This window comes from Berghia stephanieae, chromosome 8 (genome assembly GCF_034508935.2).
Source record: "Berghia stephanieae isolate SIO BIC M18660-M18661 chromosome 8, UCSD_Bste_1.3, whole genome shotgun sequence".
Classification (NCBI taxonomy): domain Eukaryota; kingdom Metazoa; phylum Mollusca; class Gastropoda; order Nudibranchia; family Aeolidiidae; genus Berghia; species Berghia stephanieae.
In genome coordinates, this window is record NC_088367.1 from 4,781,407 (window position 1) to 4,800,283 (window position 18,877).

At 36.8% G+C, this 18,877-nt stretch overlaps 4 protein-coding genes across 4 annotated transcripts; 3 read left to right on the forward strand and 1 right to left on the reverse strand.

Annotated features, from left to right (window-relative positions):
• Positions 1–1,570: 1,570 nt before the first annotated feature.
• LOC144978054 (transmembrane protein 101-like) lies at positions 1,571–18,139 on the reverse strand. Its single transcript, XM_078923554.1, has 4 exons — positions 17,987–18,139; positions 6,864–7,044; positions 5,020–5,178; positions 1,571–4,391 (listed from the first exon to the last, which is right to left on the reverse strand). The coding sequence occupies exons 1-4, from the start codon at positions 18,100–18,102 to the stop codon at positions 4,092–4,094; spliced, it is 756 nt and encodes a 251-aa protein (XP_078779680.1). The 5' UTR covers positions 18,103–18,139; the 3' UTR covers positions 1,571–4,091.
• On the forward strand, positions 7,645–9,053 carry LOC144977909 (uncharacterized). The gene is made up of 3 exons (XM_078923322.1): positions 7,645–7,737; positions 8,536–8,738; positions 8,930–9,053. Exons 1-3 carry the CDS (start codon positions 7,645–7,647, stop codon positions 9,051–9,053), a joined length of 420 nt encoding a protein of 139 aa, XP_078779448.1.
• LOC144977910 (uncharacterized) lies at positions 9,050–11,911 on the forward strand. Its single transcript, XM_078923324.1, has 11 exons — positions 9,050–9,135; positions 9,235–9,358; positions 9,465–9,734; positions 9,863–10,101; positions 10,243–10,367; positions 10,543–10,687; positions 10,778–10,905; positions 11,003–11,292; positions 11,399–11,604; positions 11,717–11,818; positions 11,872–11,911. Exons 1-11 carry the CDS (start codon positions 9,050–9,052, stop codon positions 11,909–11,911), a joined length of 1,755 nt encoding a protein of 584 aa, XP_078779450.1.
• On the forward strand, positions 11,803–12,697 carry LOC144978055 (uncharacterized). The gene is made up of 3 exons (XM_078923555.1): positions 11,803–11,938; positions 12,063–12,209; positions 12,407–12,697. Exons 1-3 carry the CDS (start codon positions 11,927–11,929, stop codon positions 12,599–12,601), a joined length of 354 nt encoding a protein of 117 aa, XP_078779681.1. The 5' UTR covers positions 11,803–11,926; the 3' UTR covers positions 12,602–12,697.
• Positions 18,140–18,877: the final 738 nt, after the last annotated feature.

The following is an 18,877-nucleotide window of genomic DNA, read 5'->3' on the forward strand; positions in this document are numbered from 1 at the left end:
CTAAATAGTGTTTGTTTTTATTTTGGTTTTTAACTGAACAGACAAGGACTAGAGTTTGTTTTTAAGGGTTTCACGGCACTTGCAACACATTAAGGTCATATCAGCGCCAGTAAAAAGGAAGAAAATGGGATAGTAAAAAGTTCTAGAATTACAATAAAGCATCCAAGAAAAGGTAAGACAAAGGGGAATTGGTTCAAATAAGAAACAGGTGTGGATTCCAAGAGCACACTATCAAAGTACTTAGTTTGAGATCACTAAAAGTCTCATCCAGACACAAGCACAGGTTCTCACTAAGAGGAATATACTCAAATGTCTTACAAATCACATATAATATAAAGAAAACATAATACAGTGTATAAGAGAGAGATGATTTACAAGGAAAAATTATCATCTCCCAAAACAATAACTAAGCATTTGACTGTTTCCCTCCCAGTTAGGACTCCGGCCAGGGCCACGATAAAACCAAGTAATCTCATTCCAAGACAAAGAAAGAAAGCATGTTGGAAAACAGATATAAGGGGATAGAAGACACAGTATGTACCCCACTGCCCACTATGGGAGGTCAGGAACCCCACCCAGAAATTCCACATTGACACAGAAACGGGACTAAGAGCAATACACTCAAATGTTTACAAATCATATGTTAAAAATATAAAAAATAACGGTACATAACAGAGAAATGATTTACCAGGAAAAAAATATCATCTCCCAAAAATATAACAATACACTCGACTGTTTCCCTCTCAGCCAAGGACAAAACCAAGTAAATCTCATTCCAAGACAAAGACAGAAAGCAAGTTGGAAAACAGATATAAGGGGATATAAGACACAACAGCAAGTACCTCCCTGCCCTCTGTGAGAGGTCGGGAACCCCAACCATGGCATGGGAAAAAGATCACCTGCCTACCAGCTAAGGATCCCCACAAAGGCCAGGGGGAAACAACAAGCAATATTAATCCAGAACAAAAGACAAGAGAGCAAAATGGAAAGGAAAAATAGATATAGGGGGATAGAAGTAGAAGTCACTATGTGATCTAGTCGTATGACACCCGCTTTCGGATCGGAAGGTCCTGGGTTCAAGCCTCGCTCGGCGCATAATTGAGTCCTTGGAAAAGTCTCTTTCCTCACATTCTCTCACCAAACTCAGGTGTAAAATTAGTACCTGGCCGTTACGTGTTGTCTCTGTCAGAAAAAAAAAACCTGTAATTTCACCTAACAGGTGGCATGTCTCGCTCTACTTGTTTGTGTTGCTGTTGGGTAGGGACTATTTGTAAAGCAGTTTGAACGTTTAGTTGCCTTCCATGTTTACGAGTAATTATCACTAAACTGTATTAACCAGACTATAAACGTTTAAGGTTACAGATAGTGTGTCGGTCCGTTATATTTCCGGATGGCAATGTTGTGCGTTTCTTGGCCACGCATACAACATCGACAGGCACCATATTTCACGTGCACGTTAAAGCATCTTGAGCAAATTTAGTGGATACTGCACTATTATTATAGAAATGCTCAACTTCGTATTTGTCATTCTGTTTGTCTTGAAATAAGAATGAAAAACAAAACTATGATTTTTTTTAATCACTTTATTTTAAGGATGCCGTGGTGGGGGGAATCAAATAGTAAATGTCAAAATTAGATTCAGTTATAATATAATAAAATTATTGGTAACAAGAGGAGAATTTACTCAATATCAAAAAAGTATTTGGTGGTAATAAAAAAAAAAAAACATTAGCAAGAAAAAGTCACAAAGGCCTTGTAAGACAGGCGTCAAAAATATTCATAAAAAAGATGATTGTGGGGAATAATCTTGTTAAAATGATGTAAATTGAAACGGGTATTTTATTTATTGGGTGAGAGTATAAACGAGAGGAAAGTTGTGATGCGATTTGGACGTGTATGGCCCACACCCTGTGAATTAATTCATCATTAATCCTGAATGAAGGAAAGACATAAACTGATAAAAAGAAGAAGAAGAAGAAGAAGAAGAAGAAGAAGAAGAAGAAGAAGAAGAAGAAGAAGAAGAAGAAGAAGAAGAAGAAGAAGAAGAAGAAGAAGAAGAAGAAGAAGAAGAAGAAGAAGAAGAAGAAGAAGAAGAACTTATACAATGCCCTACTCCAAATAAACTGGTTCTAGGCGCTTTGATAAGTGATAAATAAACAAATCCATCCTGAACAATGTACAAGACCTGATAGCGTGAAAATGGATCGTATTTTATGATCACCGGCTTCAGGCAGCCCCTACCGTTTTAGATTTGATAGAAAACTTTCCATCTCCCATAAAAACATGTTATAGTCCTTGATCAGAGGTGCAAAGAAATTATTACAATTACAATGTTTTGATGAACTAAAAACAAAGAAGATGAGTAATTTATGGAGAGGAAAAAATAGCACCTAAATTTACTTTTTATTTAAACAGAAATAAATTTGGGCTTTTCCCACTTTGTATATGGTCACCTGGCCGGGGCTAGGGCAAAATCAAATAGTTATATTCCAAGACAGGGACAGAGAAACAATGGAAACGAGCAACGCCCCAGGCCTATAAGAGAGGTCAAGGACATCCAAAAAGTGACACATAAAAGAGGATATCTAGTCTAGCAGACTTTGAAAATACATTGTACAATCTCCTTCTTATGACAATATGATTCAATAGTCTGATGTCACGTCCGCCCAGCAACCAGCAGCTTGGTTCTAAACAAAGAAAATCAGTACTTTTTATTCTTCATGCTGGCTAGAACTTTTTCACATGTCATGTGATCAGAATGTATAAAAAGTCAAAATATGATCATATTTATAATGTTTTTCTCCTCTGGCTACACTTTTATACTCGTCGGAGAAGTATTTCATGAGGGCGGTGATGGAGATAATGGCGTCCGCCATTGTTCCGATGGTTTAGAACTAGTTACTATTCGTCATTACGAGGGAAGTGACATCACGACTGTTGGATCCTTTTGTTATCTTGCTTTAAGTAACGACTAAGAGATATCAATATCTAACAATAAAGTTCTCGATGCTTCAATATGAAGAAATCTAAAATCAAAATTATAAATGCAAACTACTTGTTTACTTGTAAATCTACACTTATGACTCTGACTATGGCAATATGATGAAGTTGAAATCAATCATTAACATATTTTTATAGCAAAAAATCAAAAAACAATTTTGCAAACAAAGTGGAGAATTAAACATTAAACATCAGGCTACCTATTCCTCAGTTGTTCACCACGGAAACAAGCAATTTTGGACAACATTTCAAAAAAAAATTATCTCAAAACAAAATCATTGACAAAAAACATAAAACATAATACTGGCATAAAAAGAAATATTTTTTTTAAAAAAGAACAACAGTAAAAATCTACTACCTAATCAATTGTTATATGTATTGCACATTTTTTTCAATTTACAAAAACAAAAAACCACATAAATGGCAAACACGCCAATTTTTGAGATGATAAAATTAGAAAGAACATGGTCAGATTCAGCACAACATGTTTCACAACTTTTAAATTTCAATCGTTCAAATTGTTTAGCCTTTGCAAAGAAGAAAAAAATAAAGATTAAAATCTTCAGTAGGTAACACAAAACATGAATGAATGAAGTCTGACGGTGCTGAGTTCCCTCCCCTTTATCAAAACACAAACGTCCAACAATAATCTTTTATCAGCAAGAAAGTTCAAGATACAACACAAATTCACCAGTAAATCAAAATAAATGGTGATTCAATACAATACCATATCTTAACACTATTAATGGTAACACGTCTGACCAGTAATTAGAAGGTCTGAGGTTCGATCCCCAGTCAAGGTCGACTGACTTTTTGGGATAGCTTTTCTTCTTTCTTGTATTTTCCTTTCTTGCTTTGTCTGGCACCTTTCATACACACTTGTTCAAACATTTTTCTCTTGTTTTAAGAAGTTGTGATTGATAATCTTCACCTTACCGATTAGAGAGAAAAAAAAATAATAGACCATTGGTAAAGACAACGAGCACAATGTAAGCCCTCTGAAAAGCAAATAAGCAAATTGCTATGCCCCCCCTCCCCGCTTCATGACTTCACTTACTCGGCTCCATCAGTTGATGAGGGACAAAATCAGTTTAGTCCGTTTTTATCCTATTGTCCAGGTGAAAATAGAAATATATCAGTCCCGAACAAACGCACAGATTGTCACCTATAAGCCTGGCCTGAACCCAAAAATGGAGTCCCTTCAGTGACCAGAAACCGAAATCGCAATCCACCATGAATGTGAACGTTGCTATGGCAACAGCAGCACACACTGACATGTCTCTGAGGAAATAACCTGAAAAGAAGCTGAGGGCGCACGCCGTCAGGATGACTGTGATGACGTATCGGCCCCAATCCTCTCCCACAACATGAAGCAACACAGCATTCCGAATCTGGCGAAAAAAAAAAAAATCAATATGATGAGTTGTAAACGATTTCAAATAAGATAAAAACAAAGTATTTGAAAAATGCTGACATGGGTTCTATATGACCCTAAAGTAAATTATGGGGAGTGTGGACAAGCCATACGGTCTTTGATTCGTACCCGAAAGGTACCGAGTTTGAATATCCGCTATGTTTTGTGGTCTTGAGCAATTCACCTCGCCCTAGCACAGTTTGCAGTGCTGCACTGTGGCTGAAGCCTGGGTTATTCCAGGCTTTTCTTTGGATAGACCCTAGATACAAATTTCCCCTTTGGGGTGAATATTTTTAAAAATAAATAAATAAATAAATAATAATAATAATAATTTCGGACAGAGACAATGCTGTTAACGGCCAGGTACTCATTTTACACCTGAGTACGGTGAGAGAATGTAAGGAAAGAACCTTATCCAAGGACTCAATGTGAGGCTCTAACTCAGGACCTTCCGATCCGAAAGCGAGTGTCATACCACTAGACCACATAGCCGCACAAAAAAGGAGAATTTTACTTTTTTTTAAATTTTAAATGGGAAAATACTGGGGGGAAAAACAGAGGATTGGGAGCTCCGTCTGCCAAGGTCACAGTCAAGGCTGACTTACCTCTTTGGTATTGTTGATGAGATAAGTGGATGCAAACAGGTAAATGCCAATGATAACCTCTGCCGTCCTGCCAACGAGTAAAGACTTCTTCTTGTCTAGAATATGGCTGTACATCAGATAGACCCCGATACAACCCACATGTCTTGTGGATAAGAGAAGCTGGTGAGAGAAATATACAATAGAAAGTTGTCAAGATTATATTTAAGCTGGGATTGCCAAGTCTCATTTACAAATCAGTAATCATTTTGACAATGACAGTTATTGCATACCTTTTTATGTTAACAATTCAGACTTTTTATTAAATAATAAAAGAATTTTTAATTGAGATTTTATAAATCGCAATATCCACTTAACGTGCTCAATACGCTTTAAATGAAAAGAATAAAAATCAATAAGAAATTAAAATTTTGTTTGTTTGTTGCTTTAGGTCTCTTCCAACACAATTGAGGTTATATGAGAGACCGCTGAAACAAGAAAACAAGCAATCTAACAAAAATAGTACAAATGTAAATCAAAATCATAACCTAAAGATATCATAAGCTAAATTATAAATAACCAAGAACAAACAGGCAGAAGATTTACAGAAAAAAAAAATATCCCCTGTCAAAAATACAATCACAAACCAAAGAAGCAGGATAGGCTAGTAAAGAGAAGTAGAAACGACATCACTATCGGATCGTACACCCATGCGAACATCATAGATTAAAATTAAAAGTTATGATCGCCACATGGGACAAAACTACCGATGTCATAGTAAAATAGTTGGGGGGTTAATAGCCTTGCCCAAGAGAGAAAAAAAAGGAAAGTGCCTGAAGCTGGGCTTAGACCTTCGCCTTCGTTAACTAATAGTAATAGCCTGACACAAAGACATTTATTTTGATGACATTTTAGGTTAATTAAGTGCCAAGTGAGTTGTCGTTAGTAGTGCTCAAGGAAATAACTGATCCCATTGTTGGTTGAATTGTTGAATATAACTCACGAATAGCTTTCTTTTGATAGTCTGGCCTTGTGTTTTGACCTAATTTCTGAGTCAGGCAATAAGTTTACGAAGACTACGCTCTAACCAACTCAAGATGCAATGCCTCAATCAGTCAAAAATCTAATCCATGTATTATATGTTAATAAAAGTTTAAAAGTAAATGGAAAACTGAAATGTTTCATATAAATCAAAAGGAATTCTAGAGAATATAATTGTATTGTCATGTTCCTTAGATTTTGAAAACCAAATTGACAGTCTGAAGAATTAAGAATCATCTTTAAAACCCAGAGATAACATCCATTTACTATAGAACTATAACACTTATTTGTTATATTTCAAACACGTTGTTTCCCTTGAAATCAAATTAAGTTGATTTAATTTTGTCTAAATTCAAGCTTTGTTGACTTTCCTTTTTTTAAATTTAAAATTTAAAATCGAGCTTTATATAGCACAATATCCACTAAATGTGCTCAAAGCGCTTTACAAGGCATCCCTGGTCAACAGCAACATTTAACATGTAGGACGGGACAAGACGCCTGTTAGGCAATATTACAATTTTTTGGACACAGACAACACTTAACGGCCAGGTACTCATTTTACACCCGAGTACGGTGAGAGAATGGGAGTAAAGAGCCTTTTTCAAGGACTCAACTATGCACGAGCGAGGCTCAAACCCAGGACCTTTCGATCCGAAAGCGAGTGTCATACCACTAGACCACATAGCCGCATGTAATACATCAAATGAGCTTCCTATCTGCACACATTGAGAGATCACGAGTACCCTGCAACACAAAGGGCTTTTAAAAAAACAAAAGAGAAAAAAAGGGCAGAAAAGAAATGGAAAATGAACAAAGATGTAACAAACCCTGGTCCATTCTTTGTAATGTAACTTTGGGTTATTGTAGAAATTATAGGCAAAGTAGATGAGCTGGCCAGAGTATACAAGAGCGGCCTCTTTCCGTTTGATGTTGGACGACATGAAAAGGCCAGCACCGAGAAACACCACTAGGTTAGCATAGACTACTCGAGGATGGATTGGGGGTTCCCTGGGGAAAAAAAAAAATATATATATATGGCAGGAAACGCAAATATGGGTGAAAAGGCATTTTCTGCATGGGCGCCACTATAGATTAAAAGCTAACATAAATCCAATGATACTGTTTATTGCATTCAATAGATAAACTCTTCCTGATGCTGTGTGAGCAAAATTTTGTTAAAATTCCGATTCTTTATAATTTTTTCCGATTTTTTTGTGTCCGTGGATGGCGTTTTGAAGACACCAAGGATTTACTTTCGTTTTTGGGTGGGACCAAGTCAGGTAAGTAAATCAACTTTTTTAATCACTGTTTTACATTTTATTATGTTTCTGGTGAAAGTTAAGTGTATTAACTACAATATCTGCAATTTATTTTTAATTTTAACCGTTTTTAAAGTTGTTTATAAGTTATTTTTAGTTTATGACGTCATCATGTTATTTTCGTGTCGCCGATACCGAGACGGAAACTTTGATTTAAATATCGGAAAAACTCCGATCTTTTAAATTAAAAAATCGCTCAGTTGACTTGATTTCGATCTCAGAAAGTGATAATATCGAGGAAAATGAAAAAAATAAACTTTTACATTGTTTTTGGAGTGATTTATCTGGCATGCGAGATTTCGTGTCTTCATTTTTCTGCCCATGCGCAAATTTCAATATCCCATTCCTGTCGTCATTTATCAAAGACATCGCTTGTGATTCGGTTGGAGACTTCGTTCTTGCTCTGGATTTGTTTTATAACTTAATTTTTAACTTTTTTTCTTGGAGAGATTTTTTCTGTGCAAAAGTAAGTTTGGTGTCGCCTGTGTGGGCGCCATCTGCGTGGGCACCCGAAGTCCCGGAAAGGTGGGAAGGCAGAAAATAAAGACGCGAAACGAGCTTGTCGGTTGCCCACGCAGAAAAAAGCGACACCATTGCCATAGCCATACGGTCAGGTCTGAGTGCTGGATCGTTTTATTACTATTTTTGTTTTTTTATTTGCATGTTTTGGGTTATTTGTTATAAAACAAAACTATTGTGTTGTAATTTTTTGCTTTTGATTTTTTTCTCCTTTTTAATTTTTTTTTTAGTTTATTTCTAGTTTTTTGTTTTAAAAAAAAATTATTGGATTGTGAAAGTTTGATTGCTTTTAAAGTTTTGAGTCAAAATTTGACGTTATTATTTTTTTTCCTTTTCTGTCTCATTCCTTTAATGTAAATGTGGATTTTATCATTTGAAGGCACTGGAGCGTCCGGAATGGGGGGGGGGGGGGGGGGGGGTTGCTTTAGATTTTTATGAGATGCTCATTATGATGATACTGGCACTGGATAGTCACTTCATGGAGGGAGTGGGGGTCAGATAAGTTTTCTTTTCGTTTATTTAGCAAAGGGGGGGGGGGGGGCTTTAATCTAATTAAAAAATAGTAAATATAACAAGCATTTTTATTTTTAAAAGTAATTTTCATCAATGTTTTTTTTGTTTTATTTTTTATAAAAATCTATATCATTTTTTTTTTTTTCAGTTTTTCTTTTTCACTATGCCTCATAGAGAGACTGTTAAGCGCAAGATGCTGAAGGAGGAAGACCCTGAGGCATATGAAGCCTACCTCATTAAAAAACGGACAGCAGAAAAGGCAAGGAGGGACATTATGAAACAAAGAAAGGCTGCTGGCGAGTTCTCTGCTGAGATGATGGAGGTCATGGAGCAAAAAAGATTAATGAACAAGTAAGCAGCTTTTTGGATAGTGTACTGTAAACTTTTAAGCAGAAATTTTTTTAAAACCTATGCTGGAATAGGAATTTTTGCTAATCTCTACAATTTAGCAGCTACTATCTCATGCATTGGCTATATAAATGTATATATTTGTGCTACTGATTATACAATTTTATTTTTAAAATTATACATTTTCTCATTAGTGAAAAACAGAGGATTCGGGATGCGAAGAGAAGAGTGGAAAAGGAGGCAGAGACAAAGGCAATGCGCCTAACGAGAACAAGCTATCAACCACCTGCTTGCACCCCGAAAAAGCTCGTGACATGACGAGGAAGAGTAAGGTTGCACAAGGCGCGTTGAGAAAAAGCCTCCAGAGACAGGGAGAGCAGTCAAACAAAAAGCCAGAAAGGTAAGTTTTTGTCATAGTTAGGATCTAGTTCATGAGTCTGTTTAAGTTCTTTTAATACACATTTTTTAATTTAATTATATTATAATGAATAATTTTCAGGGCCAAACGAAGGAAGATCTATCATGAAAAAAGACAGCAAGCTGCCTTGGCACAAGCGGGGACACCTGTGTCTTCTACTACGGGCCCTGTAATGAGGCAGTCTTACTACAATTTAAATCATGAGGTAAGTTTCAAATTAACTTGCATTTATATTTTGTAATGTCAAAGTAGAGATTCTTGAATATGCTTTATTTGCGATGATTGAATTTAATCCTTTTTTCTTCCATCAGTATAAACGTAAAGCCAAAGACCTCGGCATGACACCTGAAGAGTACGGGAGGTCGGTTTTGAACCTGACCAACCCAAGAACTCCGCAGAAAAGGGTTGCGATTACACAACAACAAAAGTGTCATCCGTGCAAGGCCCTGTTTCGTGACGCTGAAGAATCTGAATCATTCGACTTGGAACAAGAGTTGGGCATCCAAGTAACAGATGTCATGGTCCAAGAACATGGACCAATTGACCAGGCAGTCCCCAAGCCCCTCCACTTGAAAATTCAGGTATCAAAAAATGTTTCTTTTCCATTGATGGATTTATCTGTATACATATGTGAAAAAATTAACATATTTATGGTCTGAACTATTAGCTGATGTTCTCATTCAATTTCCTTTTTGTTTCTCATCCTCAGTTGTTCTTCTGTGAAGACAAGATTTCAAGAATATTACCTCATTCGAGGTATTCTTCTAAGCACGGACCTGCTCGTGTAATGCAGTGCTTAGTCAAGGAAGCACACCTCATTTTCTTGGCCGACAATCCCAATGAGACGGTGGGATTGACTTTATTCCAGTCTCTTCGGCCAAGGAATGTCCGTCTCATGGGAAGCGTCCCGGTGGAGAGCTGCCTTTGCATTTATTGCACAAATGTGAGGTGCGGTTAACAATTTTTTCTTATTAAATTTATTAACGGTTTTCTTTTTAGTTTCTCAACTCCACCCATTATTTTATTTTCAATACGGTTTCCTTTCTTGTGCCATATTTTTACAATTTCTTTCTTCTATACCATCATTAGATTAAAGATCAACACCATCAACAAACTGTTGGGTGCATCAGGTCAACTACCAGCAGAGACCGACATGTTGTCTGTTATATGCTGCCCATATGATGGCAGATGGCCTAGCCTGGATTGCGTTGTGGGTAAGTTTATTTTTTATTGTTTTTTTCTCAAATATTGTTCAACATGTTTTCTCCTCTGCATTTGGTTTTTTATTTGTTTTTCCTTCCTTTTTTATTTCATCCAAAGACTAAGTTTGCAGATTTAAGGAAATTGGTGTAGTAAAATTTTAAGCATTTTCTCTCTGTCTCTCATCAGGAAAATGTGGTCTTTGCTGTGACCGGATGAGGCCATTTCGGTTCGTTTGTCGAGATATTTTCTCGACACCATCTGTCAGATGGCAACGTTGGCAGAGAAATGCCAACGGAAAAATGGAGCCCCTTGAAAAGGATGGAACCTTTAGGTAGATATTTAATTTATTTATCTAATCTATCTTTCATATGTTTAAAAACTTCTCAAGATTTTCTCTAATTTATGACATTTATTTTTGCAGGGAGCTGATGAATGAGCTTGAGAGAGATATCAAGGAACCTACAAAAGGAAGAAGCTTCCTTGAGCATCTTTTTAATGCTTATTGGCAACAGAGCCAGTTTAAAGAGTTCAAAACAAATCCTGAAGAAGGTAGGAGAAAAAAAAGTTCATTGACTTACAATAGTAACTAACTCTAAAGAATAAGAAAAGATAATTCAAACTTGCACTTTCTTTTTCCTATTTTCAGGTGAGATTGTCATGGTGCAGGATTTTGGGGAGAACCGTAAAGCGGCATACAATGCCGAAATCAAGTCTGCCCACTTCGGCAAACAACAAATCACTGTTCATCCTGTTGTTGCATTCTACAGGAAGAACAGTGAGGTAGTTAGGGACAGCCTGATTTTCTTGACAGATGACATTGTTCATGATCATCAGGCTGTCCAAGAATTTACTCGACGGACAATCGATATCCTAAGAAGAAAGGTGTCAATTAGGAAGCTCATGATTTGGAGTGATGGTGCTGCTAGTCAGTATAAGGTAAGGACGGTTTCATATGTTTCCTTGTTATATCAAGATATGAATTCTTTGTACAATTTATACAATGTTATGAAAAGTGACATAATTTCAATTTTTATATTCACAGGGCCGAGGCAGTTTTCATGACTTAACTCTCCTTCCACATCAGCCTCAAAGATGCTACTTTGGAAGTGAGCACGGGAAAGGAGAGGCAGATGGGGAAACTGGCACTATGAGCCAAGCATTGAAGAGGGCTGTCCATGCGGGTGTGAATTTTACCTGTGCTAAGGACATGGTACAGTACCTCTCCAGCAAACATGGGTCCTCCACAAGGTAGGTTTATTATTTCAGTTCAAGCTTCTTCATTTATAATATAATTTACTGCGGTAAAGATATTTGTTTATTCTGCATTCTAGTGTCTTTTTTTTTATTTCTTGGTTTACAGACAATATATTCTGGTCCCTGAGATCGACAGGACAGATATTGGTGAAGATATCCTGACAATTCCGGGGACACAGAAGTACCACCAGTTCCAGGCCCTGAAAGAGTATGTATTGCAAGCAAGACGGCTTGCTTGCTGTTGTACGGCTTGTCGACAAGGCAAGCCGTTAAAATGTATAAATCTGGACACTGTTGGTGAATATGTTGTCCACAAATGCAAACCAAGGTAACTCCTATTGCATATTTTACTTAATGTATAGAGGTGTTACAAGAAAGTACATTGCTTATCACTTACATTTTTAAAGCATTTTACCTAATTTATTTTTCCATTTGTTTTCTTATTGTTTCAGTGTCACAACAACGTTGAACACTGGCTTCATGGAGGAGCCCAGCGTGGAGCCAGTGGCTGGCCTTCTAGGCCTGCATTCCCCAAGCTTGGGGATTTAGTCAGATTGAAATGCCGGATAAATAAGCTTGAGAAAATTTATTTTGCAATGGTGAGTCTATATCCATATACTTCAGCTACTATATTATACAGTGGCAAACTGATCTTAGCCCGAGTCGTGTAATATCTTATAATTATAATGCCATTTTTTAACAGTAATTGGATATTTCTCTCCACAGACTTTTCAAAGTGTGATTTAAGTACTGCTCTGTCATTCATACTGTATTATTTCTATTGATTTCATATCAGGTTCTGGAAGTTTCTGAAGAGGAGGGAAGCTTTTCTGTACAGTTCCTGCAGAAGAGTGGAACTATGTATACATATGGCCAGGAACAGGATGTGGGTCTCATCAAAGAGGGCCCACCTGATTATTATTCCTGGGTTGTATTAACCCCATTTGACTACAGCATTGACAACCGAAATCATTTCTTTTTTAAAACTTAATATTTATTGTAATTACTGTTCATATTTTGCCCCTCGTTATATTTTTCATGTAATTATCTCCCTTTGTTGCTGTATAATAAATTTGTTTCGATTCAAAGTGCTGAAAATATTGTTTTTGTCAATTATTTCAATATATAAATGTATTTGTCTGAGTTTTGAGTCATTTATTACTTCAGGATGGTGACTTTTCTGTCAATTTTGCATTTTCACGCAAATCGGGGTCACTGCTGATTGACCTACTTTTGGGCGTTACATAATCATCTCCTGCTCAAAATTTTTATATATTTAGATTCCTCATATAACTAGCTTTAAAATGATATATAACACTTATGTGTGGATAAAAGTTGAAAATTGGCGAAAATGGGCCCTTCAAAGTAGATGTTCTTGGATCTTATCTGTTTTCCGCCATACTTGACTTACTTGACTTAGATGCCTTTCGCGTCTCGACCGAAAGATCGGGTCGCCTTGGCTGTTTCCAGTATTTCCTGTGTGAGGTGTCTCCAATATTGCCGGTCCTCTGCTAGGGTTCTCAGATTTTCAAGGTCCCCTGCCGTTATGAGACTAATGCTTTGTCCAAGTGTTGTTAGGTTTTTGTTTAGGATCACGGGGAGTGTTGTGATCGGTCTTCCTCTGAAAAGGTTCCCGTGTTTTTGGATGTATCCCGACATGGCTTGGTTTGCTGGTATGTTTTTGTCCCTGCGTAGTATGTGACCGAAAAGTTGCCATCGTTGTTGTAAAATGTCAAGGGAGATTGGTCTTTCTTTTGTGATCTTATAGAGTGATTCATTTGAGATCTTTTTGGGGTATTTGATGTCCAGTACCCTTCTTAGCTGTGTGCGATGGAAGGCATCCAGATGTTCTTCTTCGGATTTTGTCAACGCCCAAGTGCCGCAGTTATACAGAAGTACCGGTTTTACAAGAGCATGGTACAGTTTCAGTTTGGTTTTTCTCTTTATTTTGTCACCTCTAATCCATACATTGGTGAGTTTACTGAGTGCGGCGTTTGATAGCTGTTTTCTTCTTTGTACATCCTCGGTGTCTCCAATTAGTGAGCCGACTTTCTTTGTTCTTTTCCATTCCTCTTTGTTCCTCTGTTTTTTTTTGTTTTTTTTTTAAGGGTTTTACGGCGCTTGCAACACATTTAGGTTATATCAGCGCCAGTAAAAAGGAAGAAAATGGGATAGTAAAAAGTTCTAGAATTACAATTAAAGCACCCAAGAAAAAGTAAGACAAAGGGGAACTGAGAACAAATAGGGATCAGTTGTAGATTCCAAGAGCATACCACCAATGTACTTAGTTTGAAATTACCTACAAGTCTCATCCAGACACAAGCACACAATCCAACAAAGAGGAACACACTCAAATGCTTACATTATACATTCAAAATAAAAATAATAATACATAACAGAGAGATGATTTACAAGGAAAAAAAAAATATCATCTCCCAAAACAATAACTATGCATTTGACTGTTTCCCTCCCAGCTAGGACTCCGGCCAGAGCCAGGACAAAACCAAGTACTTGTAATCTCATTCCAAGACAAAGACAGAAAGCATGTTGGAAAACAGATATAAGGGGATAGAAGACACAGTATGTACCTCCCTGCCCGCTATGGGAGGTCAGGATCCCCACCCAGTCTTTGTTCCTCGATATTGTTGTAAATTCGGTTTTATTGGCATTGACTTGGAGGTTATATTTCATGAGGGTATTTTGTATGATGTCTATATTTGCTGGTGTTGATCCAATAAAATCGACATCATCTGCATAGGCGATTTCTCTAGGGATTGCATTCTCAACATGAGTCGTTGGTTTTGGAATGACTTTTCGAACTTCTTTCAGACCGTGTTCTAAGTATATTGTGAACAGAATCGGGCTCAGACTATCTCCTTGGGGGGTCCCGATGTTACTTTCGAACTGCGTCTGTTTTGTGGCCCCGTATATCCTTGGTTGTATCTTTGTGTTGCTGAGGAGAAATCGGATTATTCGGAGCTCGTCTTCGTCTACTCTGTCTGTTAATATCTCCAAAAGTTTTCCTCTGTCGATCGTATCAAAGGCTGCGGACATATCGATTCCGGTTATTGTTATGGATATGTTTTCTTTGAGTGCCTTTGCTGCCAACCATTTATGTGTCCATACAACGTCCGATGTGCTTCGGTCTTGGCGAAACCCGCTTTGGCTATGTGATAGATAATTTTCTATTTTCGGTCTAATTCTGTTGAGGACAATAGTTGACAGTGTTTTTCTTATGGTATTCAGTAATGTTATTGGGCGCAGGTTGTTTACGGGTCCTTTCGTTTTTCCTGGTTTTTGTATTGTAATTAGGACACCGCTGTTTATGTCCCAGTCTTTGTGTGTTGAGAATGTTTTGTTCATTATGTTTGCAATGCTCAGATCCAGGGAGAGGGTACCGCATTTCAGCAATTCAGCGGGAATTTCATCTTCGCCTGGGGATCTGTTATTGTTTAGGCACTTTATGCTATTTCTAACTTCAGTTGTTGTGATGCGGTTGTTTAGGTCTCTAGGGTTTCCTGAGAAGGGCGATATTTGTGAGACTTGTTTGTGAAATTTCTGCTGGAAGTGGTCAGTTACAATGTCAAGGATATCGTTGGGATTTGTTGTCTGTTTGCCAAATTTATCCTGTAGTTTTGGGTTCTCGAATGGCTTTCGGTTCAGAGATTTCGTCGCTTTGAACATAGACGATGCGTTATTTTTGGACTTTTCTATGTCTTCCACTTTTTTGTCTAATTCCTCGTTTCTGTGTTTTATTGTAAGTGATCGAATTTAATACAACTAAGAACAAACCAAATCGAACGCCTAACATCGCTATTAACGATCTATCGCGGCAACAAAAAGAACTTAGGATCAGGATACAAAACACGAAAGACTCGGAAGAAATAATAAACCTGAAAACGGAACGAAACAAAATACTGCATTCCGCCATATATATATATAAATAGGCAAATTATCAAAAAGAAAAAAATAAGAACATTTTTTTTTAAATAAGGCGAGATATGAGTTGCCTGTCGATCCAACTTTTAAAATCTTTACCTGATTATTCAGCTATACCTGTAAATTATATTTTCTAGAAGACTTGCTATTTCTTTATGAATTAGCTTTGCTTTGATACATATTGAATACACAGAAAGCCAGTAAAATCAAACTTATTCATAAATTAATACAGTCGACACTATAATATATATTTTGTGCGCAAGATTGGACAGATTTTCTTATCAAACAAACGAGAACACCGGTAAATTAAAAAGAGATGTAAAAGTACTTTTGGCACCAAAAGATTTTTTTTTTTTTTTAATAACAAAATTTAATCAACAATACAGCTTTCGTGCTTCGTCAGGAGACACAAATAAAATACAATAAACTTAAACAATTTAAATTTTAAAAATGAGAAGAGGAAGGAGAAGGGGAAGCAAAGGAAAAATGAACTAGCTCTAAACAATGTAATAGTAGTTTTTATGAGTCGTATTAAACTGATTTTCTTCCTCATTCCCCCCCCCCCTTCCCCTTTGTAATCATTGATTTTTTTTCCATAGTTTTCAAAATCAATTTTGTAACATATGCGTCAGTGCACAACATTAACAGTCGGAAGGTGAAAATTTTGGATTTGCATTTCTTTGCATTTTCTGAAAATTTGCTCCCCAGAGCAATTTAATCTTTATTTGAAGTAAATCAGGTGATTATTCATGAAGTTATGGTCAGATGTATGGGAAAGGTATCCAGAAGCTTTTCTCAAATTTCATACTTTTTCAACTTGACTAGCTGTAAAAAATATTTAGAAGTGAAATTAAGGTTTGACGACTCCATGCAAATTGAGGCTACTTTAATAATTCCCTGACATTCAGTGAATAAAGGTGAATAATCGAAACATCTGTTTACTGACGGACATGTATATGAATATGAGTATATGATCTTATAAATATTATTGGGCCATTCCACGTCAAGTGGACCAAGGGTGGGAACCTTTTGAGTTTCCTCAAACTTGGCTCAATTGAAGATACTTATGAGACATGAAGAAAACCAAATTTGTTTACTCTTCTAGGAATTGTGGCCAGATAGTTTTAAAAGTTATGAAGCTAAAAACTTTTAATTCTGTTGGAACCAAATTTATTTTTAAAATGTATCAAGAATATTTTAATGAAATGTAGACAGATAATCGGACTTTGAATCGATAAACTAAACAAGCTCTGTCCTAAATCTTTTGATGAATATTGAACCTGAACACAACAGCCAAGGCCAAGGGTGGCAACCCAACCCACACTGTGACTGTGGGCCAGAGCGTGGCCTTCGTAAAGTTATGGCATTGCCACTGACCAAAAAATGACGTCAAAATGCCAGTCTTTTTTTGCCACAAAAGAAAACAAATCGTGAGTTGTATTCAATAACAATAGTTCAACCAATAAAATGACTTGTTTCCATGAGCTCTACTAACGACAACTCACTAGGCGGTGCAAAAACCAAATAATGACGTCAATAGTGCTGGGCGGGTACCCGGGGGTAATAAAGTTAAACCGGATACTCGGGTAAAAGGGGCGTATACGGGTACCCGCTTCAACAAATTAAAAAATGGAAATTGAACTGAGAGTGATAATTGGATGTAATACAATTTTGATCTACATTTTTACATTTACATGACATTTTTTCAAAAGATTTTCCTCCTTTATTTTTCAATTACATTCATTGATTTTTTGTTTTGTTTATTAACACACATATGATTCAATTTTGGAATCAACAGATTAAGACTATATTAGTTCTTATCTTTTAAAGGAATCTCAGGGTTTGTTTTTTTTTGTTTGTTTTTATTGTAATTAATTATCCTTGTTTCTTACTTCAGTTTCGTTTCATTTGTTGTAATAAATAATAAATAATAAATGAATAAAAAAAATTGAAGAATTTTTAAAAAGGACCAAAAAAAACATTTTTTGGTCAAAAAGTCACCCCTGCCACGGGTACCCGCGGGTACCCGGGTAATGATTTGGGCGGGTAATCCCAGCACTGGACGTCAAACTGCCAGTCCTTTTGGATTTCAGTGTCGGGCTATAACAACAACATAACGATGGCTACGGTCAGAGTCAGAGTCTCAGCTGATCATGATCAACGTAAGTTGTGTCGTAAGCAAGATGGTGGGTAGCTGTGCAATGCAATTTTTTTTAATACAGGGACCATGTCTTTTATGCTGAATATTTTGCTGATATACCCCCCCCCCCTCTACTTTGAGAAAAATCAAAAACCGGTTGGAAGTTGGAGTGAGAGTAGATCGAGAGAGGAGAAGAGTAGAGTGAACAAGTACAACCAAGTGATGATGCTGCAAAAGATTGAGGTTGGATGTCTTATTCCGAATCAAACCTCAACAGTTATCATGAATGAAACCCACTTTTCACTTGGTGCTCTTTCCGCAAAAAGCATCAACAACGTTAAGGCGTTTATTAGTGGATATTTGTGAAGAACAAATTCCATAACTTTTGCAACAACTTTCCTGGAGGACGCCATCTTTGTTTGTGATAGTGTAGTGATGGGTACGTCTGTTATCGATATCTATGCTGTCGATATTAAGAGTTGTTTTATTGGGTATCCAATTTTAGTAGTAGTAGTAGTAGTAGTAGTAGTAGTAGTAGTAGTAGTAGTAGTAGTAGTAGTAGTAGTAGTAGTAAGTAGTAGTAGTAGTAGTAAGTAGTAGTAGTAGTAGGAGTAGTAGTAGTAGTAGTAGTAGTAGTAGTAGTAACAAGAGATGAAGTGAATAGAAAAGTGCCAGAAGACAAGAGAGAATAAAAAAAATTTCGGCGGTTGATGGGGTTTGAACCCGCGACCTTATTGGTACGACAACTCCGCCTGGCCGGTGAGAGCGTGACTCTACCGTATGAGCTATCCACGAACCCCCAAAAAAAATTCGTATCAAACTCAGGTCATTCATTACTAGATCCCTCTCTCATCGACTACTGGAGGTAGCGGGTACAACACACACAACCACAGCGAAGTTAGTAGGCCAACAGTTAAGCTTAATAGCCAATATTCTCAACACAAACATATAACATAGAAACAATTGAGACATTGAGTATGCTCCGGAAAATTTTTTATTCTCTATCGTCTTCTGGCACTTTTCTATTCACTTCATCTCTTGTTGTTACCAACATAAGTGCCTGCTCCACTCACTTTTCTGAATAATTGTAGTAGTAGTAGTAGTAGTAGTAGTAGTAGTAGTAGTAGTAGTAGTAGTAGTAGTAGTAGTAGTAGTAGTAGTAGTAGTAGTAGTAGTAGTAGTAGTAGT